Source organism: Camarhynchus parvulus, chromosome 2, assembly GCF_901933205.1.
Source record: "Camarhynchus parvulus chromosome 2, STF_HiC, whole genome shotgun sequence".
In the NCBI taxonomy this organism is placed as follows: domain Eukaryota; kingdom Metazoa; phylum Chordata; class Aves; order Passeriformes; family Thraupidae; genus Camarhynchus; species Camarhynchus parvulus.
Window position 1 is genome coordinate 22,716,582 of NC_044572.1, and position 25,504 is coordinate 22,742,085.

The 25,504-nt window shown below is 38.5% G+C and overlaps 1 protein-coding gene across 2 annotated transcripts; it reads left to right on the forward strand.

The window, feature by feature from the left end:
* Positions 1–58: 58 nt before the first annotated feature.
* LOC115900980 (pituitary tumor-transforming gene 1 protein-interacting protein-like) lies at positions 59–24,044 on the forward strand. 2 transcript variants are annotated; one of them, XM_030943224.1, is made up of 7 exons: positions 59–252; positions 2,398–2,450; positions 4,795–4,903; positions 7,521–7,635; positions 11,153–11,221; positions 15,695–15,741; positions 22,482–24,044. In XM_030943224.1, exons 1-7 carry the CDS (start codon positions 138–140, stop codon positions 22,529–22,531), a joined length of 558 nt encoding a protein of 185 aa, XP_030799084.1. In that variant the 5' UTR covers positions 59–137; the 3' UTR covers positions 22,532–24,044. The 2 variants fall into 2 exon arrangements, with proteins under 2 accessions (XP_030799084.1, XP_030799086.1); XM_030943226.1 differs by having other exon boundaries at positions 11,156–11,221.
* Positions 24,045–25,504: the final 1,460 nt, after the last annotated feature.

Here is a 25,504-nt window from a genome sequence, read left to right on the forward strand (position 1 = left end):
GAAGGCGGGCCCGGCCCGTGTCCCGCCCGCTCCCGGCAGGGCCGCGCCTCCGCCCGAGCCCGCTCCGCCCCGGGGGGCGGTGGCTGCGCGGGGCCGGGTCCCGGAGCGAGCGGGCTCTGTCCGGTGCTGTCCCGGCCATGGAGGCGGTGTGGCGGTGGTCGCTGTTGCTGCAGGGCCTGGCGCTGCTGTGGGGCCGCGCCGTGGCGGGGCTGGAGCAGATCAGCACCACGGTTCCGCCGGCGCCGGCGCAGGGTAAGGAGGGGCGGGCGGCGCGGCGGCGCTCCCTTCGCTTCCCGTCCGTGCCCGGGTGCGGCCGTGCGGCCTTTCCGGGCGGGCCTGGCCGGGCAGAGCGGCGCGGCGGCGGGCACGGGCTCGGGCTCGCCCCGAGGCCTGCAGGGGCCCAGCGGCGCCCGGAGCGCCATGAGGAGAGCTCGGGGCTTGCCGTGGTGCTGTCCCCGGAGCGCCATGAGGAGAGCTCGGGGCTTGCCGTGGTGCTGTGCCCGGCGCGGAGCGGTCCCGTGGGCCGGGAGGGAATGGCTCGCTCCCGGGCCGAAGGACGGGCTGATGGCGCTGGGGTTTGCCCGCCTGCGGGGCCTTGGGGGTGTCCGGACATTGGCGCAGACAGACAGCAGTCACAGAATCGCAGGATGGGACAGATTGGAAGAGACCACAGTGGTCTCCTGGTCCAACCTCCCCTGCTCAAGCAGGGTTATCCTAGAGTACACAGTCGCCAGGGTTTGTTCAGCCCTGGGTGATGGTGAGGAATGTGGCTCAGGAGAAGCTACGGAGGTACTCGCCCCTTCCTGTTCTGTTGGAATCATTTATCTCTTCGCTGCTTTTGGCAGGCAGCTGGTGAAGCTTCTCCTCTGATTTAGTTGCCACCAACAGATGTGACCACAAAGGTGTGTGTCAGGTTGGCTGACATCAAATGTGGGTATCTCAAGTGCACCTTGACAGGTGTGTCTACATCCCAGCTAGAGGTGTTTAATTTCCTTTAGGGAAGGGTTTATACTTGAAAAAGGAGCCTCCAGCTCTTTGAGACAACTAACTTGAAGCAAATTAGCCTTACTAATTCATGTTCAGAAAGTATCTCTGTTTGGGTGTTTAAAATCTCACATTGGAAAAGTAATGAAGTAATTTTTTTAATAAGCATGGTGGTACTCCATGTTGAAAACTCCTGTTGGAAAATTTTTGAGTATAAACTGAGAATGGTTTCTGAACGTGCTTCTCATGTTGGTTGTTTTTTTTTTGGTATATGGCCCTTAACACTTAGGCTGTGAATTGGTACTTGTAACAATTTGTTACCAGATACGCTGGTAAGGCGGTTTTCTATATGCATATATAAATTAAAGATGAATATACTGGTACAAAATATGCATTTAATGTTAACAATTAGTATCAGAAATATGTAATAGTTAATTATGAGAAGAAAACAATGAAATACATAGTTGTTTCACAAGCAAGTAACTCTACCTCAAATTGACAACCTGTTGTGACTTAATGCTCGATTTGGAGATCTTTTCCCCTTGTATTTGTGATATAGTGAAATAAGAACAACCTTGTTTCATTAACTGGTATAAAAAACTATAATTGGAACAACAATTACTGGAATAAAAATCCAGGTTCAAACTAGGAAAAGAGATTCCCCCTCATCTTTCAAATAGTTCATCTGGGTCAAGACTATGGCATGTACATGGTCCTGTGGGCAACAAATTATGTCTGAATTATGGATAAAAAAAGATTGCTTTTAAGATGATCAGCATGGGGTACTTCTAAAAAAAGCCATTCTGTACACCACTATGTATTTTTTTTTAATTCAGAGAAAATGCATTGCCTGGCTTGTCGAGCTTCTGTTAAAGTTCTTATTGAACTCTTGTGTATTAACTTTGTATCCTATGTTTGGAAGTGTTTTTAATTGTTATTTAAAATCATATTAGTTGGAGAGCTTTATATTTTAAAAAACTTTTTTTCCCAGAAAAAAGTTAATGCCAATGGAAGGGGATAAATCCTAAGCAAGGGTCAACTCTTGCAAAGCTGCCAAAGCTGCAGAATTTGGAATGTTCCCTAAACTGAAGTGTGTAAGTTCTAGAATTTCAGCAAAGATACCCAAAGACTCTTGGGTTACACCTTCTGTGTTGTCCTTAGAGAAAGGAAACTGAGGGTAAAGGTAAGCTTGAATTGTTCCCCTGTGTCTGAGGTGGAACTTAAATGTTTTTTATTTCTGTTTGCTGCAATTCTCCTGGAATGGAATTACTGAGATTTCATTACTTCAGTCAAAATTATTGCTTGTATCTAGGATTAGGAAAAAAAAAGTTTAAATATTGTGATAAATGCTTGACCTTTTGGAATAAAAATAAGCATATAATCTCTTTATTTTGGTTTTGTTTGCTTTTCTAGCATGCTCAGCATTTTCCCAGAGGTCCTGTGAAGAATGCCTAAAAAATGTTTCGGTAAGGTTTTTAACACCTTTTTTGATTGATAAGAATTTCCACTTCATATGAAATCAAACTGTTAGGCTTTTTTAGGCTGTTTGTGTCTTATTTAAGTGATAGAATCAACTGCTGTGTTGCTTCCCATCTGTCACACGTGATGCCAGTGTGCTTTCACTTTGCCAGGGTTGCTCCACGGTTTGGTCACTCCGGGTGTTTCTGTACTCTGTCTGGAGAGGACAGACCGACTCCAGGCTTCCAGTGTCAGTGTGTGCTCAGGACTTTTATAGCTCAGCTGAGCAAGCTGATCTTGCTGCTGCCTCAGACTCATCCTCATTTTGTGGGTAGCACTTTGTTAAACGTCCATCTAATAAACTCAGCTTTGGGCAGTTAAAATGCCTTGCTTTTCTTGTGTTGTGCTAATAATGCACAACATTTACTTGCTAATTAATGCAAATAAACTGGAAATGCCTTTCTCTAAAGATGCCCCAAGAAGTTCCTGTAACTGAGGCAGAGTGTGCTGGTCCCTCCACTGACTCTGTGCTGAAGACTGCCAGGCTGAGCCACTGTTGGTAGCAAAGTGTATTTCCAATGAGATTGCAAAAAGGCAGACATTTAAATGTCAGAATTTGTGTCTGTGTTCTTTGCTGAAAACTTCTTTAGCTCTACAATAAGGATTGTGATAAGCATGCAGAAGGCATTAGTCCCTGCAGAGCAGAAGTGAGAGATTATTTCAGACTGAAACTTCAGATGTCACTGGAAAGAAACATTTCAAGAGTCTTGAAGTTGCTTATAAATTTCTATTACTGGAAAACTTTTTCACCAGGGAAGATTAAGAAATATCTGAACTTACCTGCTTGTCTTATGCATATTTTGGCTGTAAGGGAAAAATATTAATTGAATTATATTGATGATTGTGTATTGTCGGATTATTGTATCATTGAGAATGAGTCAACTGAAATATTTTCTTGTACTTCAGCCCCTGCTCCAGCCAGTAGCTGTGTCAGGTGTTGCCTTTTGGGTTAGACACGTTTTCAGTGGTTAGATGCAGGAGTCTCCATCAGAGGGACACAACTGGCCTTTCTGGGCTCCCAGTTATCACCAGCAGTGTAATCATATGGATTAGAAGAGACCTCATGAGTCACCTAATCCAGCTTCCTACTCAAAACAGGGTCAGCATTATGTTCAGAGTTTTAACAGCGACTTTTATTATGCCCCCTATTAGTTATTGTTTTTCAACTGTTAATTCTTATTAAATATTTGAACCAAAAAAACCCATATTCTCATCTAGCATCCATAATTAAAAGGCACAGTTTTTGCAAAATGAATTATATTTTCTTAGTTTTTTTTCTTGATGTGTCCTTATGGGTATGTTTAAATTGTACAGTCCAGCAACTACAAAATAGTAATATATTCTTCTTGTATCCACACTTTTCAAGAAAGCAGAATCTGCTACAAATGGTTTCCTTTGTATTTAATGTTTTGTAATCCATTAAGAGCAAGATGACAGGCCTTGCGTAACTGAGGATGTATGACAGAGATGTTCTTGATAGTACTGTTAGATAAAGCATAGTTCCTGGCTGAACTCTTTTTATAATGAATCCTAAAAAAACATGTCCTGTCAGAGATTCCTATTGCCATTATTCAAAACTATTTCACTGTTTGAGTTGTGTGGTAAATGACTTCTGAATAAGTATTTATTTTAACAGATGAAAACCAGAACCTAAGCTTGATGCTTAGAGATGACTTCAGAAGCAGAAATGTTGTGCTGGAATTTTATCTATAATACACATAAAAACTTGAATTTTTAAAAATATCCAGATATGTGAGCATGTGCAATTACAATACACGGAATACTTTGCAACTCAGACTGGATGAGGCTATATCATTCATTACCTTGCAGCAAAAGCTCCTGCAGACTTTAAAGAATTCTTTACTATTTTCTTTCTGTTGATAATCAAATGCAAGTTTGAAGTAAGATTATAGGTGTATTTTTATTCCTTAAAGATATGAAGTGTTTTAAAATTTTGAACAGTCAGCAGTCTGATTTTGTGTTTTGTATTTGTTAATTCCAGTATTTTTAAACCCAAAGCCATTTTACCCTCAAGTATGCAGAGTACCTCAATATGTTTCTAGATATTTTCAGGCTAGTGTTACTTGTAAGTACAAAATGTTCTTATTCACCATTCAGTTTAGGTTTTACTGAGAAATTGCATGAGGACTTCTGTAGGCTGTAGAAGACAAAGCACTTCCATTTCTCCAGTATTACATTCACATGAGAAATCTGTCTTTGGAGTGGTGCACTAAATTGTTAACTGTTTTTGAAGACTAATAATTTGGGTTTTTTGTTGTTTCTTTTGCACAGTGCCTTTGGTGTTACACCAACAACACATGTATTGATTATCCTGTAAGAAGTATTTTTCCACCGTCTTCATTGTGTTCTCTCTCAAATGCTCGATGGGGAGTTTGCTGGAGTAGGTACTAATTTTACTTTTGCTGTAGAGAATTATTTATGAGTATGATTAAAGTAAGCTTGCTAGAGCTGTTTCCTGATAATTTATTTGGAGGCACAGGGTGAGGAGGCAGTGGTTATGATTTGGAGCCATAACCCCAATCAGTGTAGGTATGGTGATGGAATGGCTTTTTAAAACATTTTTACTTTCTTTAAAATTTCTGAAAGTGTTGGATGATTTGTCTAGATCCACAGTTCTATTATATTCCAGTGGCAGCAGTGGACCAATACCACAGGAATAGAGTCACACAGAAATTCTTGAATGCTGTTTTGCTTAAACAACTGAAATAACAGTGTAATTGATGGGTACCAAAGGCAGTGTAGATGAGGTTTAAAAGGAGCATGCATGGTGTAATTGTTCTTCAGTTTCCATTTGCTGTGCATGTTTTACTAGAAAATACACGACTGAGCATGTGCTGCCATCAGGGTGAAATATTTGGAGGTGTTTTTGTAATAATGTGTGTACAGATGTAGATTCAGACTAGACTGGAACAGAGAACACCTAAGGCACGGGAAAGCTTCTTGTCTGAAGCAAGAATACAGCTTCAGCCCAGCAGAGCAAAGACTTGCTGCTTTCTGTGTGTTTGTGCATGGATACCAGGAGGCTAAAGGACAAAAACAAGTGGGGGTGAACTATCATTGACAGTGTTGACTGAAGAAAGTTACCATGCTTAAGGGAGAGAGATTTTGCAGTAGTCTAAATTAGGGTAGCAGAAGTAGAAGATTGCTGTTAAAGTGGAACATGCAAGGTTCTGAACACTACCACTTAATGACTGCTGCAGAGTGACTAGATGAAAAAGTACAGGTCAACTTTATCAATTCTGTGTTCTTAGAGAAGGGCTTTGTGCTTTGTTTCCTGAGAACAGGAATTTGTGCTTAAAATTTTGTTGAAGTTTTCTAGGGTACGATAAGAATATTTCAGTGATAAAACTCACTTTTAAGAAAACTGGGCTTGCAGTGTTGTAGTAAAAGCTTTTATTATGAAATGTTCAGCAGACTTTTTTCTGGAAGTGTGGAGGGCTGACTCCTGCCAGTATCTAAGTACTCACAGAGCTGCTTGCTTCTTCCCTCTCTCCCATGGCCCAAGTGGAATGGAGGAAGAAAAAGGAACAAGAGCAGAAAACCTCCTTGATTGAGATAAGGACAGTTTAAAAAGGGAAGGAAAAGGAGGGAGAGGAAAAAAACACAATTTTTTTTACCACCCCTCACAGGCAGACATGCTCAGCCAGTCCTCAAACAATAAGTGTCCATTGGAGTTGGCTTTCCCCTTGGAAGCCAGTTCTGCCCTCCACTTACCTGTCCTTTACCTCAGATTTTTTCACTGACCATGGCATTATCTGGTGGCCAGTTTGGCTCAAGTCTTCTGTCTGCATCCTTTCCTGACCTCTCTCACTCTCTTGCCTGTGTCCAGCCCTCCTCACTGGGGGGGAACAGAGGGAAGGGGGCAGGGGAGAGGTGGGAAGATATTTTGGTGCACTTCAAGCCTGTTCAGCAGCAGCTGAAACATTGGTGTGTTACCAGCATGTTTGAGCCAGAAATCCAAAACCCAGCATCAAATGAGCTGCTATGAAGTAAGTTAGCACTCTCAAACACACCAGGTAGAGAAACATGTCGTTTTCTACTGATACTAAGGGTGGTCTTGACAGTTTACTGCTGCTGTGGAAGTGGCTTCTATGTTTCGTGCCATTTGTGTTTCTAAATTGACTGTAGCTTAAACACAGAATGAAAACTTTATAGTGGAGCACATTCTCAGTAAAAAAAAAAAAAAAAAAAAAAAAAAACCCCAAACCAAAACAACAAAAACACCCTCAAATATGCATTTCCTTAATAGGTTTTTTACAAATTACAAGCAGCAATATGCAGTGGGGTTATATGGTCTTATTGAGACTGTCCCCTACAAACACAGCAGGAAAATTAATTAACTTGTGAAGGTGGTGGTGATGTTTTTTTTTTTTAAGCTAATAAAATTAAGAGATGAATGTTGTTCACCATTGCTGAAAATGAAGGTGACTAGCGCAGCTTTCAAAGTCAAAAACAAATTATTGGCTTCCAGTTGCATTTTTATATGAATTACATGTGTTGACAGATTATTAATCAGAGTGAAATGAAGAACAGTGTAATACAAAGTAGCTTAATTGTGTTGGATGTTTCCGTGAGTAGTAAGCACATGAAATAGGTACTGTTGCCAGGAGTGTAGACTGAAAACTGGCAGTCTTTGCGTTCACTTTAATAGGTCCAAAAAAACCTTTTTTGCTTCAGTTAAATAGTATACTTTTGAAAAAAAGATTTTGTTTAAAACAAATTTTTTTAAAAAATTTTGCTTTATGGGATGAAGTATATTTGTTTGTAATTTGTACGGAAGTAACAGAATGAGAAATGTGGTTTTACTTCATGTCTGTTCAGTGTAGATTATGCATAATAGTAAAGTTTTAATGTGGTATACTGCATTTTATCTGGGGTAGTTCAACAGAATCATGTTTTGCATATAGGGGAAGCATGTGGGAAGGAAGGGAAGAGTTATCAGAAAGATAAATGTTACTGATGGAGTCTAATGAGCTGAATATATTCATGTTTTTCAGTAAACTTTGAGGCTTTAATTATTGCTATGGCTGTGGTAGCTGGTCTCATTCTGGTGTCCCTCACAGTCTGTTGCTGTTACTGCTGTTACTGCAGAAGGCGTTCCAGGAGGAGGAGGTAAACGTGGATTTGTTTACTTTACCAACACTGGGTCCTGGGCTTCCCAATCTACCTACAGTTTTTACTCTCCAGTATACTAAGAATATTTTCATTTGGAAGCAGTTTTGATCACTTTGCTTTATTTGTTTGAGAAAGACAACAAGATTAGAGGTATTTAGTCACAAGTAGTATGACACTGGAAATGATGCTGGAATGACACTGAGGTGATTTTTCTGGTGGTAACAGTGCTGATGTGTCTGACTTCAGGTAAGCTGTTGCTTTACACTTCTACATTTTACGCTTTCTTGTTAACATTGGACATGAAATCTTTCAGTGACCAAGTAAATCCTTGCTTCTTCTGATATTGGTGTAAATAATTTCTTTCAAGTCAAGCTCATGGTGCAGCAAAAAGGGACCAGGTGAGTAGAAAGTAACTGAGCAACGATGTCCTACATGGCACTTGGTATCCATCTTTCAGAGTTGCTCTAGGATCTATCAGCAGTCAGTATATAAGGGATTAGCTGTCTTTGCCAATTCAGAAAGATATTCTACATGTAAAATAATACTTCTTTGCTCTAAGATAGTAAGAATAATTTACTTATTTTCAAGGAAAGTAGTACTGCAAAAATTAAGTGTTTTGAGATCTTGGAGAACTTGTGAAATTTTTTTAAACTGACTTCTCTGAGTAGGTAATATTCTTAAAAGGAGGGAAGCACTTGATGAGTAGCTAAAATAGGTACGTCAGTACTGCGGTGTGAAGTGGGACAGCACAACATTCTTCCGTTTATCACTTAAGTTTTAAAGCTTTCTAGACAGTGTAGTTTCAGCTAGCTCTGTTCTTTTTGTCTTTCAGTACTTCTTGTATGAATAAAAGGGGGATCTTATTTCTTGGTTTGAAATGATTCCTATACTTTTTTACTTTTTAAAATACCTTTGACTCGTTGTTCCTGTTTGAGATTTGGTTTTGGTTTTTTTAAAAGAACTTATGTAACTGTACATTGTTTAGTCCAGACCTTAAAGCCAGAGTGATACACTACATCTGTGGCTTTAAAGAAATGTGAAGATAATTGTAAATAACATCTTATTCCTTTCTTTCTTCCCTGAGAAAGAAGTGTGTACTTGTTCTGTTGGTAGGCTGGTATACCAAATCTGCCCTAGTGCAGAAATGAATACTCTTTAGCCCTGTGCCGATAAGCCCCAGAGATGTAAAGAACAGGTTTAGATCTTACATAAGATCTGCCAGCATCCTCTGCAGTACAACTGAGTAGGTCGCTGTAGCTGACATGTCAGCAAATAAAGCTTGAATCCTGTGAAAAGAGATACTTGTGCTGGACTTCAGTTTTAGTAGCTAAGTTGTCAATCAGTACTGTAACATCTAATTCTAAAAATAGAGGGTTAGTTGAGAGTCATCTTATGCCGAGACTCCAAAGGTGTCAAGCTTAATCTTGTGGCCCTTAGAGGATTTAAAGGTCTTGTCAATCTAGGGTCCATCTTATTTCAGGAGGAGTCAGAATGTGTTATTACACTGAAGCCTGGTACATTATTTGCTTTAAGCCCAGTGGTTCTCAGCAGGAATTCTTTTGCTCTCTTCTTCCTTATTTTTGGGGACCCATTTTCGACAAAAGAAACTTTTTTTTTCGTGAATAGGAGAAAGGAAGGGTTGTGGAAATGTAGTACTAGATCTGTTTAGCTGATTCTTTTTTAGATGTATCGTCTGAGCTCTGAGGTGTAACCTTGTTTTGCAGAAGTATCAGTGTTTCTTTAGGGGATTCTTAAGCTGTGGTGTTTAAGTGTTTGAGAAGCCTGAACTTAGGTTTTCCTTGAACACAGAGAATACTTCAGTGCATCAACCCCCACATCAGTAATGTAGTTGGCTCATCTATGTCCATCCTACCACAGGAATTCTAGCAATATTGGTGCATAGTTTTTATTTTTATCCTGTGATTTTGGACTTCTTAGAGTCTGGTTCCTTGTACTTGACAGTTCCATGAACAGCTATTATTTGTGAAACTCTACTAAAAATAGACTCTCATGAACTTCTGTTATCAACCATGTTTTTATTTGTATAATCTCAGACTTTCTGAATTTGGAAGAACAATTAATTCCAAGTATCCAGAAATCAGAAGATACTTAATACTGTTTAATTACAGGAAAGAAATTTATTTTCATCGAAATTTATATTCATCAACATTTGATTTATTTGATGCTTTCATATTTTGCAATACCAATTGTGAAGATTATTGCATAGATATAAGACATGGGATCTCCAGTAAAGCAGTTTTACAGAAGGGTGCCCAAGAATGGGAGCTTCTAGTTATGCTGGACATGCTGATGAGGAGAATTGATTAGTTTTCCAAAAGAGTCTAACACTGTTTTCAAATAAAAGTGACCTGTTGCGTGTGTTTTGTGCTCCTCCAGGATTTTTTTAATTCTTTAGGTGGAAAAAGCTGGAAGTAAGAAATTTGTTCCTGAAACATTGCATGGATTCTTAAGTACTGGCTTGTATTGAAATAACTGAAATGTTGAGAGAGATATGTGGACTGTTTGAGCACATGAAGGAATTGAGTTCATATTTCCAGAGCTAAATGTGTCTGAATTTTGTGTATTAAAGCGTTTGACATGCTGTAATTAACCACTGGATGTCACTCTTGCTTAACTCGGATCTTGGTGACTGCAGATGAGTGGTAATGCTGCTCAGGTGTATTAATACTGTAAATATTCAACTCAGACATCTTCAGAACTTTATTTCCTTCTGGAAGATGATTAGCACCTGGCAGTTGTCCATTTACTAATTACTAATTAGCAAGCATGGCAGTTGTCCATTTACTAATCCTGAAGAATCATCATAAATTCTGTCAGGGAAGAGCTAACAGAAAAATTGTTTGACATTTGCTTTAGAGTCCTACAAGTATTACACAGTCTGTCTAATGGTTAAGTGAAACTGAGCTTTGTGCAAGACAGGACACAAAGCTAAAGTGCAGCGAGAATTCAGTAGAGCATATCTGCACAAGCACAGCTCACATGAACTGTGTAGGTTCAGCATTTCCCAGAATCACGCAGCTGATGCTCAGGTAGATCCTTGCTCACTCCAGAACAGACTCATTTCCTGGGGGCAGTTTGAGATTAGATAGTAATGGTTATTGGAAAGATAAATTGTTCTGGCATCAAAGGCTTATGAGCCATCAATCATCTTCCAAAGGACAACAATGGACTTAACTGTGCACATGCAGAACAGTGTGACTCTTAAATGGGGTGTGACACATGGGGAGAAGGGCAGTTAAGAATCCTGCTTCTGGAACAGTCTGCATCCTCTTCCTAAGAAGCTGTAAATTGTTCTGTGGAGGCTGAAGGGCATATTACTGCAATGAGTAGAGCATTTGGATATTACAAAATGTGAAAGGATAATTACACAAACTTGTAAATTAAACTTACTCAGCTGTGAAATTTTACATGCCTATGAAGCAGTAAATAGTGATAGCTTAGCAATAAAGTTGCTTTTTCCTCCTCTTATGCTTTCCTTCCCTCATTTTCCTAGCAGACTAGAGGAAGAAGAGGAGCAGCTAGCTAGGAAGAGAGAGGAGCGAAGGCTACAGTCTCTTCAGAGGTAAGTGTTGACAGCTTGATCTATAGCTATACACTTCCTGATGATGTAGGAGTATTCTGCCTTTCTTAGAAATACATGGAGTACTAAACAAAGAGGCATTGTGATGTTGGGCATGACAGTGTCAGGTTTTTACAAAACAGCTTTATTATGAGATTGATGAACCTGATTAGGAGCTGTATCGCTGTAAATGGACAGAGAGCAAACAAGTTGATGCTCAGCGTGGCAGGCACCATGAGTGCTCTGTGCATCATTGCAAGGTAATGACAGACATTATCCAAGAAGAGAACAGATGCAAATTTGTTTTCATAAACATCTGAATTTGTGAGCTGAAAGTGTCAGATTTAAATGTGCATGAAAGGGTAAGAAATAGGTGTCCAATTCAGGAAGTAGGCTCATTCACAGTTTCTCAGATAAGTTATGTTGAATATTTTTAATGGAAAAAAACAAAGGGAAATTCTCTACTTGTTAATCCAGTTATAACTAGTCACAGCATAGTAGGCCGAGTGCTAGTATGAACATGATGTTTCTCCTATAATGCTTTTGTTTCTTTCTAAAGAGGAGGGATCCAGTGAGGAATATCAACAGTTTTTTGTATGCCAAAACCATGTGCTTTGTGATGAAATGTACATCCTTAATTATGCTGCTATGTTTAGTTAAGAGAGTACTTACCTGTGTTTGTTATAAAGCAAGGACTTCTGACTACGTGCATAATGGGATGATTGTGTTCTGTAACCTTTCCACTGGGATTTGTGTGTCAACTTGATACAGTTAATCTCTAGGCAGTCTGATGCATCTGAAGTGTAAGGTGTGCTGTGCACACACCAAGCAAGTGGTGCAACCTAGAGCTAATATCAGCTCCATTCTTGAATTTAGCCTAGGAGCAAGGATCACGGGGAGCAGGTTGCTCTGCCAGAATTATTCCTGCAGCCTGATTTAGAGCAGCATTCCTCCTTCCCAGCTTGTCTCAGGAGTGTGTCTGTGAAACAGAAACTGCTTTAATTGCAGGAGAGAGCTTAGCAGCAGCCCTGGGGTGTTTCCATGTTCTGAACATGCATACCAATTGTGTGTGTGGCTGGGGGTCATGGGAAAACACAAGGAGTAAGCCACTTCCAGCACCTAGAGCACCTCGCCCTACGCACTGCTTGCTTCCTCTAAGACCTTTGGAGAAAGAATTGCTACTAGCAGGCTGTAGAACAAATTAATATTCTCAACAATCCATTTTTGACAAGCAGCCTGCAGAGGAAAACACTGCCTTGTACTGTGTAGTCCTTCCTTTCTACTGTGAAGTTTTCACATAGTTTATGAAAATACCTGAATAGATGTTCAGATAAATATCAGATAAATGTTCAGATAAATATGGGAGGAAAATAGGCACAGCACTGACCTTGTGTCTTTCTAGTTTTGTTTCTTGTCATGTTACATGTTGTTTGTTTTTTCTGTGGGATACAGCTACTTCAAATACAGCTTATATCAGCTCTTGTATGATCATACCAGTTGGCAATGGAAGGTGAACAGGACTAGCCTGAGCTTCATTTTATGATTCCATTAGTGAATGGTAAAAACAAAGCAAGAAGACCCAAGTTCCACAGTGTTCCATGGAAATATCTTTTGTGGAAGGTTTAAGATGATTGCAGCACCTAGTATTTTCTGTCTTTCAGGTACACTGTAAAAGTCTGCTTTTTAAGTTTAATACTTGTTTGCATTGGAATTCAGTTAATTATGGATACTTTAGTGTCTCTTTGGAAGATGCGTATTAAAATGAAATGGAAGGGTAATTATGTTCGCTCTGTACTTGTCTACACAAGGCTGAAAGTAGCTGTCAGTTTACTGAGAGGGTTGAAAATCACTGGTGATGCTTTGAGTTTGCATTTAGAGGGAGGGGCATAAAGAGAAGGATGTCTGGAGTTTAATTTTTGACTTAAAACAGGTATCTTATTGTATAGCTTTAGTCCTTTATTTGACTTCATTATCTCTAACATGAAAGATCATTTTTAAGCATGGCATTGAGTAATGAGTCTTTTTCTATACATTCAATTATTTACAATTTCAAATACATGGTATATTTTTAGGTTAGATTTATATAATTTATAAATAATTTATTTTAGAAGTTTATAAACAAATGCTAAGCAATAAGACCTAGTGTCAAGTATAAATTGATAGAAGGAAGAACAAAGAGAGAGGCCAGGGAAAGAAAGGATGGCAGTTTATTTGTGAAGAACCAAGTATGGAAAATTATTATGTGAATTGTTAGTATTGGGAAAAATACTTCCTCATCTTATGGCAGTGGGGACAACTTGCATGAGAAACCAAGATTTCAGCATGTATAAGATGGATTAATAGCAGCAGTGTTAAGAAACAACCAAGTCAGAAGACTGAAGTGACTTGAGCTGATCATCATGTGAGATGTGGGTGGTACAGCAATTCTGGGTGGCTGATTCAGGGACTGCCTGTTCAGATCTGTGTCTGGTTCTTCTGGGTTGATGTGTACCTAAGCCTTATTTCCTGAGCAAGGATTTAGTCGTGGGTGAAGTGATGCCGTCGTGGCTGCCTGTCAGAGTTTGAGTATTTCACTGATATTAATGGTTTTACCCATCAAAGTTAATTAGATGTTTGGTGGTTTGTTTTGAATAGCCTAGGGAAGTATCCTAAAGCCTTTCTGAGGTTTAAAGCCTACATAGCTTGATTTTGCACCATCCCCTTCTTAAAGCAGGTGCTTTCTGAATTCAGAACTGATTCACACATGCTGCTGAGGTTTCAGTAGCTGAAACTGCAGCAATGAGTCTTCATTACTTCAGACAGGACATGCAAAACAAGGAAGAAATGCCATTAGTACCACCTGTAATAAACCTGGTTTGAGCTCACAAACTATACAGTAGAAGGATTTAGCTTTATGTTGGCGAAGGCTGCTTTAAGCAGAATTTCTCTGTTCTCTTCCTGAGATCCCTTGCCCCATATAATATCTTCCTGTTATGTACCACAGAAAGGAGAAATCCTGTTATCAGCTTACCTTTGTGGGTAAATTTGTCTCCTCTTTTTTCTGTTCTCTTCAGTGTCTCAATCCTGACTTTCTTCTTCTACATGAATTTCATTACCCTGACTCTCCAGCCTCTGTTACTGCATTTTGGCTAGGTTGCTTTGTTTACTGTGCTGCCTGGGCTTAATAATGCAGGGTGATGTAAGGGACATGGGTGTCTCTAGGAAACAGTAGTGGAAGATTTGAGTCTGTCTGTCTTGTTTCATTTTTCTCATTGTGCTTTATCTGCATGCTTTCCCAGAAGTGCAATTGCTGGAAAAGGCCACTTCAAACCTCAGCTCTGTAGGAAGCAGGATAATTGCTTCTGGGGACACACGGGGTCTGATTAGCAGTAGGAATTGTTTGGAGGTGGAATATGCATAGGGCAGATGGGATCTTTGGTGAATTAAGCTGTCAGTGCTTAACAGCTTTTTGCTGAATACGTGCAAATTGGAATCCGGCAGAAGTCACAACTTGTCTAACTGGGTTGAATTTTGACATGGGGTAGCAAAGGGTGCATTTTTAAAAAAAATTTTGTTAGAGGAACTGTTTTTTCCCAAATTCTATGTCTTTTCCTCAGGGTATATAGATCCTGGCTCATACTCATGAAGCATTTGTGTTTGTTTTATAAAATAAGCAAAATAGATCCTTCCTTTGTAATATAGGAAAACTATCTGAGAAAAGATGGATTTTTTTCCATTTAAACATCTTTCATTTTTCCCCCCTTCACCTTTGCAAAAGGGAAGGAGAAATTGACTCATCAGACAGTTGGTTTATGTGAATAATTTAAGTTTGGCAGTATTAGATACAGCCTTAAAAACGGTCTTATGGTCGGACAACATAAAAACCAATTTATATTTAGCACAATATTTTAATTTCTTCTCTGCATGGATGCCATGCTGGATTTTAGAAAGCAGTAGTTTTCACTTACGCTTGCTGTACATCTTAAGCAAAATAGTAATACACCTTTTTATCCTTTTAGAATTATTAAATTGAATTAGTATTTCAAAGTATGTTCTGTGCAAAGCTACATTTTACAATTATGCTCCCTGCTTGAAAGCATTAAAGAGTGTTCCAGTGTAGTGTAGTTCCTTTTTTCTTATGTATAGATGAACACCTCAGTGTGAATGTGTGCATGTTTGTGGATGCTTTACTTCTAGCTAGAAAAGAAAAGTGTTTCTTTTTATTGTCATGCATCTTATGTTCACACTAAATTCTGTTGATAAGAATTTGTGGTAAGTCTTATAGACACAGTGTATGTAAATACTTACAGATGAAGTGTAACTAGAAAGATTTTATATAAATATATATATATAACTGCTAAGTGTGATTTTTTTTTAATTGTAATGTGATTACTAATACTAATGTAAAAAATGCTGATGTCCTTTTTGGATGTAATTTTAGTTTGTTTGCAGCTCAAAAGAGTCTGAGTGTACTTCTGATGCCTTTATTTCTTGTAGGAAACATGAAAGAAAACTGAAGCATGATGAAATACGTAAGAAGTATGGTATGTATCATCTTGTTTTGATACTCTGCCTAAGTTGATTCCTTTTCCCTAACGATTGTTAAAACTCGCAGCAGAAATATCCTGCTTTATGAGCAGCAGAAGTAACCAAGCCCAATTTTCTGCTGATGCCTGTCTTCTGACACCTGATCTTAGCACGTTTATGCTCCTGTTCTCTTCCTGCACTGACTGTCCAACTGGGCAAGAAGGTAGTGTGCTTGGGATGGGCAATTAAATATATTGATTAAAATACGTGGTTTGTTCTGTCTGTTGCTAAGTAAGAAGACTGAATTTGGGGGCTTTTTTGTTTGTTACTGAATGTGATAAATCAACCTACTTGAACTTTGCTGCTGGACTCATGGCTGTTGAAGGAGGAGAGACTGACTAGTAGATAGCAAGCTTTTTAAATCAAGCTTGAAAAAGAAGGGTGGAGGATGCAGCCTAATGTAGGGATAAATTATTTTTTTCTTTGTTTTTAAGTGGAGCTGTGGTCCAGTTGTAGAAGAATATCACATCACAAGACTGTAGGACCTGCTGTGTTGTGTAGGAGGCTCTTATTATGTAGGCTTGTCAGTGCTTGCACTTTCCATTTGATTTGTTCATAGGGTTAACAGTACTGTGTATTCAGAGACAGATTTGCTAAAACTCTGCTGCATTTTTTATTATGCAAATTGCACTAACGTCAGAAAAGGTGTTTCTAGGGGTCTGAACAATCACTCAAAGCTGTTAATTTTCATCCTCTTGTTAAACTGATTGGCAGAGTCTAGGAATGCCTTCATGAATCTGCAGCCTGCCCTTTGCCTGATGCAGAAGTGATACAGACAAACTCTGTAGGGAATTCTCTGCCTGGAGAACATCTGTAAAAGAATGATCCTTTGCTGGAGTGGAGGAAAGCTACACTGTGAAGCTTGAGCTACTGAGGAAAGAATGTTGTAGAAACTGGAAGTAATTTTTGTTAAACATCAGTCAAGGAAGTTTTCTGTGGTATTTTACAGGAGAATTAACTCTGTATCTCAACCACAGTTCAGTTTCAAGAGTTGTTTGAGTGGTGACAACAATAACCCAGATGTGAAAAAAGCAAACAAAATCCAAGCACAACATAAACAATACAGGCTTGTTGTCATTGTTTCTCCTTAGAAGAGACCTGACAGTCAATCTGAGCAAGTAGGAATCATTGGGAAAGATCTAGTGAAGAACTTAGGGCAACGGCTGCGTCCCCACAGTAACTTGGAGCACTCAGTGCAGATGGACCTTTGCATCTCTGGATGCAGCCAAGATGCAGGACCTGGGTGCAGAATTGCAGTTCCCATATCAGAGCCCTGCACTGGGGTTCAGGGATGTGAAAGCTGCATTCAGTTATGTTCTGCTTGTGAAACCAGTTCACTTGTCTCTGCATGGCCCTGCATTTCACTGAAGACAGTTGTCTGTTCAGTGCTTAACTTACAGAACTTTGTGGGGTTCTTTGCTGGATCTTGTTGGAGTACTTGAGTTCCCTGAAATTTAAAACTGTATAATGCAATGCTTTGAGAATATAGACATCAAATTCAATAAATCAAGTATTGTTTATAGCTATACTGTCCACAGTCATAGGAGGGCTAGTGTCATTTTGCCTCCACTATCAATGAATAAATAAGAAACAAGTTCATACATTCATTGTGTTAGTGGAAAGTGTTCCTTCTGGTAAGAGGTCAGGCCTACTCACTTCTTCCTGCACTTATGTTTTGCAATGCAGCTTACCTGCACAAGATTGCAATTGGACTATAACACTTATTTTATTAGTAAACTTCCATATAAAGTTTATTGACAGGTTTGCTGTATTGCCTAAACAAAGATTAATTTATATTATCAGATATATCAATTTAAGGCCTGGAATGTCATGGTTAATTTTTGTTTTAAAGAAAAAAATTAACTCTCACATAGCATAATTAGCACATCCTTGAAGGATGTATGTAACTGAGGAAAAATTAAATACAAAATATGTATAAATTTTGAAATTCAAAAATATAATTGCTGTTGACTATAAGGGTTGCATTCTGATAATAGACAAATGGTGGTCAGAATAATTCCGTGAGACTTGGATCTTCTGTCACATTTTTTACTGTCTAGAAAATACAGATGTTAGCATATTAAACATAATCTAATAAAAATTGCTGCAAATAATTATGGAGGCACTAGATTATTTTGCACTCCTACACACTGCAGAGAGGACTCTCAGTTAAGTAGGCATGGATGAGTGGCAGAATGACAATGACTTTGTTAACCTGACTGTAGATAAAGATGATGATGCCCGAAAATGCAGTATTTGGTTGGCTTTAAGGGAATGCCTTTTCCCATTTCATCCCCAGCTTTCCATACCCCATTTAAATGGTAATTACACATTTATAATGCACTGCAGGTGTCACTCTAGCCACAATCCTTTGGGAGCATTGGGAGCAATAGAGAGCTTTAGCAACCAGGAGTACGCACTTTCAATTGTTTCTTTGTTGCACAATTTTATAGTATTTTTCATTTGCTCACATATATGAATGCAATATGATTACACAAATTATATGTTGACTCTTAGGAAAAATTTAAAGTAGAATTCAGAGTACTTCGCAGCTTGTGTAGTACACAAAGGAACTACAATTTCATTCCTGCTGCATTTGCTTCCATTGTGTGTTCAGTATAGCATTAGTGAGAAACTGCTTTATTATTTATTTGTTTGAGGATTTTGCAAAGTATTAGTGAAAGGTTTTTTTTCATTTAATTTTTGCAAAATGATTATCATTTCATTGCTTTAGTTCTGCAAAGGTTTTGATTAGCTATTTTAATGATATGTAATCCTCTCTTGTTTATTTTATATAAGGCTTTGGTTTTTATATTCAGTAGTTTATGACAGTAAATGTTTCTTCTGTTCAAGGTAGATACTTTGCCTTCACCTTCTTTAGTGTTCACCTTCTGAATGCAAGGCAGGAGAACCTGACATTGCCAAACACTGAAAGCTATTTAGTTTGTTTGTTAAGAATACAGTTGTTAATATGGGGGCTAGAAATAAAGAGGAAAAGTTTAATAAGGGGTGAAGATATGCAGCAAACTAGGGTTTTTTTTGTTGTTTCAGCCGGACACAGTCTCTTGTAAGTATTTCATTTGTTAATTCTGGTTTTGGGCGGTGTTGATATGTGATGAGAGTCAGATCTCAAAGTCTGGGAATATGCATAGTTAGTATACAATATAAATGAATATGCTGGAAAGAGATATTAATTTCTTCTGACCATTGTTTTGTCATTTCATATTTACTAATATGCTTGATTATTTCCTATAAACTAATGAAAGATACTTGACAACTATACCTTTCAAATTTTTGAGTGTTTTGTAGATACTGCTAAGTAGCTCAAATACTAACCTCAAAATGAGGGTAAATAGAAGTAAGAACTTTTAAGTGACCTGTGTGCCAATATTCAAGTTCACCAGTGACGTGCAGTGGACTTGATTGCAAACAAGGCTCCTGAAGATGCAAACATCTGGTTTCTCTGAACCCCTGAGGGTAAATGACAACTTGGGTAGTGGCTCTCATGTCAGACAGGAAACAGTGGAGAGACAACTCCTGTCTGGTTCCAGGCAGCAGCAGAGCTTCAGCTGAACCAGACGTGCTGCCCCATTAGCACGGGCTGCCAGCTCCTCAGAGTGGCGCTGGCAGGGCAGCTGTGGCAGCTGACAGAAGGTTTTTGTCATGCTCCTTTTTTTGTATGTCTCCCCATATAGGTTTTGTCCACTTACTGATACTTCTTCAGTAAGAGTTGGTGCAAGTGATGAGCTGCTGTCTCACTCCTCTTACTTAAAGTAATCTTATGAAGTACTTAAAATTCTGAGGGTAAAAGAAATTTAAATGCTGGATGCAGGCTTGAGAGCAAGGCTGAAAGCAAAGTGTATCAGGTACTGTAACCCCTGGTTATCCTCATGTGGAAGGAGGGCTAGCCATTTCTCTTGGAGTCCTTTTTCCTGGGAGATCAATTTCTGAAGTCAGAGCCAAAAATATTCACACTGCATTGACCCATAGTTCTTAAAGCCTATTTAGTTTCAGTATTTTGTGATGAAACAGGTGAGAGTACTTTAAGTTAGGCATATTAATTCTTGATTGGTGTTGATTAGATCTGTTCATTCCTAAACATAATTCAGTAAAATTAAAGCAAGTACTACTGGGAATGGCATATGCAGTGAGAAGTAAAAATGACACATTCACTTGAAATATGAGGATTAGTTTTCTAAAATGGCTTTTAGCTGAGTGTTTTGGGGCAGGGGAAGAGAAGAGTATATTCACTCCTCAGAATGATGTGGGAAAGGTTTATTAGGACTCTTACACAATCCTCTGGTTAATTTGAAATTGGCACTACTGGATGTAGAAAATCTTCTCCATTGGGTTTCAACTGTTTAGCTGTAAAGAACAGTATCTAGTGGTTTACTGTGCTGCTTTCAGACCTGTGAAGTGTTGAGTATGTGTCCTGAATGAAAGAGCAGAAAAAATACAATAAGCACTTGCCAGACTGTACAGAGAAAAGTCTGCAGGCTATGTTCATTTTGTCAGGGAATATGGTACCACCTCTTGCCACTCTGGAAAGCTTTTTGAAGTTAGGTGCATTTATTTGTAAATGGAACTTAATGAGTGCAGGGAGTTTATGCAGTGGCAATTGTAGTAATAGTGGTAATTTCCAGTATTGATGCTGATTTTTGGTAAAAGTGTAAATGTGTTTTGTGTTTCAAAGGGGTGAAATACAGGAGTACTGCAATTTTTTTTTTATTGGACTACTCTGTTGTGTTTCAGGTAATAAAATATATTAGGAGCCATATATCCTAACTGCCAAAGTATTAACAAGTCTGGAGGAAGGGTGGGAGTGGTGGGATTAAATAAATGTTTCTTCTCTCTTTGGGTTGGGGTTATATTAATGCAGGAATATTACCTGAAGGCACTGAAGGTTGAATGGCAGGCCAAGGATAAGAGAGGATTTTTTATTGTGTATTAGTTTACTTGGCAGCAAAAATAGACACAGTGGACATCACAATTTCTTGTTTAAATGCATGAAAGGTAATACTAAAATCTGAGAAGTAACCACTTTCTAGAAGCCTAAAAATATAAAAATTTCAAAATCTGAAAATATTGTAGATTATTTTTTGCAGTTATATCATCTAAGCACATTCTTGTTAAACAAATGCTTAATTTTTATTTATTTATTTTTTTCAAAAACAATTATAGAAATGTATAGTACCTCTGTTATAAGGTACTACACCAGGTAAATGGACTATATGTCATGTTACCTGGCTGAAGCTTTAAAAAAGTTACTGTCTTACTCCTTGGACAAGTAAGGGTCATATATATGAGGGATAGATTGGATATTAACATTTTGCAAGTTGACTGCTTGTAATCTTGTTTATTTGAGTGATTATAGGACTTTTCATATTTATTCTTTATTCCAAATATTTACTGTTCCCTATCAGGTAGTTAGTGGCAGTAACTGATACAGTAATCAGCCCTGAGCAGTTGTGCAGCTTGACTGGCATCTTAAAATAACCTGGCAGTTCAAAGGAAGCTCACCAACTGCACAAGGTAGGCAATAGTGTAGTCTGCCTCCAGCACCATTAGGTTTTGACTTCCAGATAAAACTGTCAGTGTTCAATATCTGTGTGCAGGTACATGTGGAAAGAGGTATGGTGTGAAAAGGACTGAGAGGAGTTCTTACAAGGTTTGGCAGTTACTAGAATTTTTTTTTTTTCATTATTGTGAATCTGAACATTTGTGATTTAGAGTTGCTCAGCTGCACTGTCCTCTGTCTCCACACCTAGACAAATGAGCTATGGAAGAGTTCCTTTTTTCACATCAGTACAAAAATCTTGGCAGAAAACATAGCAATAGTGTCCTCTCCTTTCACAACATAAGGTCAGCCTCTGCACTCTTATAGGACTCCTTTATTTTCAGTCTTCTGCCTACCCCAGGTTTAAAGTGTGGTTTAAAGTCTCTTTGAAGTTATTTTCTGTGTGAAACAGCAATTGCTCAGCTAAACCTATACAGAGGATGCTCTGCATATCCAGGCACTCAGCATAATTGGATGGCTTTGCAGTGCTTGCTGTGACAGTATTCCAGTATAAAGTCATTAAGAATCTTTGTGAGGGAAACATACTGTAACTTGGATTAAGTGATGCTCTTGTTCTGGTCCCTGGTGGTTTTAGTGCACATAAGAAGTGATCTTCATTTTTTCTTAGAGATTATTGTGCTGTTGCAGATAAGCTGTAAATGGCTGAATGTGACAGATGGTTGGGGTGTAATTGAAGTAGAACTAAGTCAAAGTAGCAACATCTTACATTTTAAAAGGATGATGATCTTATAGTCACTTGCATTTATAAACTGGCCACTCGGAATCTGTTCTTCTTGAGCCATCTCTATACTTGGATTTTTTTCAGCTTGAGTCTCACAAGTGCATTTTTTGGGGTATACCTCATAGACGAGAAATGGTTTTTCTGTAATAATTTTTCATAGAAAAATGTTCTCTCCCTGCTAAATCATGATATACTTATTTGTTATTATTGTCTGAGAAATAAGAGTGCTTAAGAACACTTTCAATTTATTATAATACTTGACTGTCTTGGTAATAGAGCAACTATTACAAGAATTGCCTTTTGGATTTGTTGCAGCAGTAGCAATAGCAGTGAAGTCAGTAACTCAGAGTTTTTCTGTAAAAAGAAAATGATAACTGTAGTCCCATTTTGTTTTACAGGTCTTCTCCAGGATTCTGATAACCCTTACAGCAGATTTGAGAATGAATGAAGATGAGCACCTTCCACAAGAGCTGTACTCCAGAATCCAGGAAGACAGTTTGTTTTCATTAGCCCTTTGTGCTCTTTCACTTTTGTTTTTTTCTCTCCAAAGTGTTTTTTCCTGGTTGTAAAACTAGAAGCAGCTAAAGACTTTCTGAAATAACATGTTTCTATCTCCTACATGTATGGAACTAATTTTCTGTAAATGTTTTTTGTTGTTGAAATGTTCATTGAAGTTTAATCTTTCCTCTTCTTAAAATCTATATTTTATTACTTGACTTAGATGGTTAATAGTCACAATAGTGTGATTTTGAGTTCAGTCTTAGCTGCTACTTAAAGCAGTTGTTCTTGTGTTCCTAAATAGAGATTTTTTTTAATATATATATTACAAAAAGCAACATGGCAGCACAGCTCCACATAGCAGAAGTAGTTGATGAAAAATACATCATGCATATTCTTGTGGGTGGAGATTCTTTTGCCTGGAAAAGCATCTTCCAAGAGTGTAATGTGTAAGGGCTGACAGAGAGGAGCATATTTGTCTTTGAATAATTAAATTCAGTTGTGGGAATGTTAATATATACTTCAAATACAGTTAGCAAAATTGGAGGAGGGTTGATCTTGAAACAAACATAGTTAGGTGTTCCTAAATATAAGAAACATCAGCCGGTGTGAGCATTTTCTTCTGCAAATTTAATGTATATTGAAAAAAAAAACAGTATAAAGTTGCCCAGATTCTGCAGTTTACTGGGGCTGACTCTGGCCTGCAGCTGAAGCACTGCCCAGCTGCTTCCTCCCTTCCCTGGGGGGATGCAGGAGAGAATGGGAACAGCAAAGGGTTGAGATAAAGACACAGTAAGAGAAGGAAAGGAGGGTAGAGAGAGCAAATTCTGCAAAGGCTATTGCCACCTCCTAGAAGCAGACCTCTGCCCAGCCTCCCCTCCAGTTGTCTTGGTGAGCCTGGAATGGGGTCAGTTTGGATCAGTTTTGGCCAGCTGTGTCAGCTGTGTCCTCTCCCAGCTTCTTGCTCCCCCCTGGCCTAGTTGCTGGAGCAAGCAGAGTGGGGGGAAAAATAAAACCTTGATGCTGTGCAAGCAATGCTCAGCAAAAGCCAAAGCACTGGTGTGTTACCAGCACTATTCTTGCCACAAATCCAAAGCAAAGCAGCACCATAAGGGCTGCTATGAAGAAAGTTACCTCAGTCCCTGCCAGAGCCAGTACAATAAGAAGGCAGTATTTTTTTAACCTTTTATTGTTCTTTTGATATTTCCATAATGTGGTTTATTTCCTGTCTTACTTTTCATAGAGGTGTTTCCTTGAGCACTTTTAGTAGCTTACCAGTATGATGTGACAAGCAAAGAGCTCTTCTGTCCCCCCAGTCTAATTGTATGTTCTTGTTTATTCTGCACCCTTTAAATCACCTCCCTTGCTGTTTATTATCTGTTAAACAAATGTACAGTATTGAAGATGTTTGTGGTATTTTTGTCCACATTCCTAAAATAAACTCTTTAACATCTTGAATATGATTCTGTTTACTTCTGTTGTTCCATACCATTTTACATTAACTTGGTTTAAAAGAAGTTTCTAAGTATGACTTTGGAGAAGGAAAAAAGTGCATCTTTGCTGGTTGTCTGTGGCAGGAATTAGATTATGCCTGTGGGTGAAGATGTAAATATTCATTCCTTGCAGTGTCTAAGAACCTGCCTCTGCTTAGGTTTAGTAAATAACATTTATCACAGTGTTTTTTCACTGGCTTTACCTCTTCAAACTGTTTCTCTGTACAGTTTCTCAGGAATTTATATAAAAATAGGTTTCCTACTTTCTGAACCTGTATTGTAATTACTGTTAATGAAATATTGGTCTGTTTTTTCTTTTTCCTTTAACTCACATTTAGCGCTTTATTAGTAGGCACTGTTTTTAATTTCATGTTTCTTTATCTGTCAGCCATTGTCAAATCTGAAGTATTATTCAAATGCCTGTCTCAGAAGAATGATGGTGTGTGATAAGAGTGAGTTGATAGTGTGGAAATGAAACATGCTGATGGTTTTCCTTGGAGATAACTTTTGCAAAAATGATGAAGGTCTGTCTGCTGTCTCATGACCAAGTAGTGACATTCCTGACTTAATAGAAAAGCATTTTTCTTCAGCACCTGCTACAGTGTGTGAAGGGCTGTTGTGTGTTCTATCAAAAAGGGGAGGAGGGACAACCTTTCTTACAATTTCAAAGATGGTAAAGTACTCAGAGAACCAAAATAGTTGTGGCAGTTGTGGACATGAAAAGGTAATGACTGTGGTCAAATTTACCTTATGTTAAGCCTTTGTACAAAATGTTAAGCTGGACATCCAATATGGTATATTTTTGCTTACACAGTTAAGACTACTAATTTAATGAGACTGTTTTGGACACTAGCTTTAGAGCGTAATAGAAAATGCAAAAATCCTCACTGAATCCCTGGACTTTTCAGATTATTTAACCTTTCTTTTCTGTGTTCATTGGAGCAAATAATTGGATGGAAAATACCCTTATTTCATTATATTAATTAGCTTCTCTGCTTTTCTGTATGTCACTGTTTCTTTCTGTGGCTTAGCACAAGAAGGGTTATTTGCCTTTGTATTCAGTGTAGCCACAATTGGGAAAACAGCTGTAGAAAGGTATCATTGTATCTTTGTTTCTCAGGTGTATGAACAAAGGCATTTATCATCTTGGGTGTGAGCTTCCCCTCCTCCACACTTTTTCGACAAAAGAAACAGAAGGTTTGCAACATAATAACAAAACAAAAGTAGGGAAACAGCATAACCTCTGCCTGAGAGTTGTATCTCTCTTCATTGTGATTTTCTGATTTCCCCTTCATTCACAATCAATTCCCTTTCCTCTATTTACAGTTTTAGTGGTTATTGCTTGTTAATTTTAGTAGTGAAGGTATTACTGTCTGAAAGGAAGAGCAGTCTGGGAAGGGAAAAAATTAAAATTTGTGTTTATCTTTCCA

Bases quoted from the DNA above. Each gene is read 5' to 3' on its own strand.
- LOC115900980 (XM_030943224.1), top strand. From the start codon at position 138: ATGGAGGCGGTGTGGCGGTGGTCGCTGTTGCTGCAGGGCCTGGCGCTG. The intron at 2,451-4,794 runs GTAAGGTTTTTA...TCTTTTGCACAG, and splicing joins AATGCCTAAAAAATGTTTCG to TGCCTTTGGTGTTACACCAA. The intron at 4,904-7,520 runs GTAGGTACTAAT...CATGTTTTTCAG, and splicing joins TCGATGGGGAGTTTGCTGGA to TAAACTTTGAGGCTTTAATT.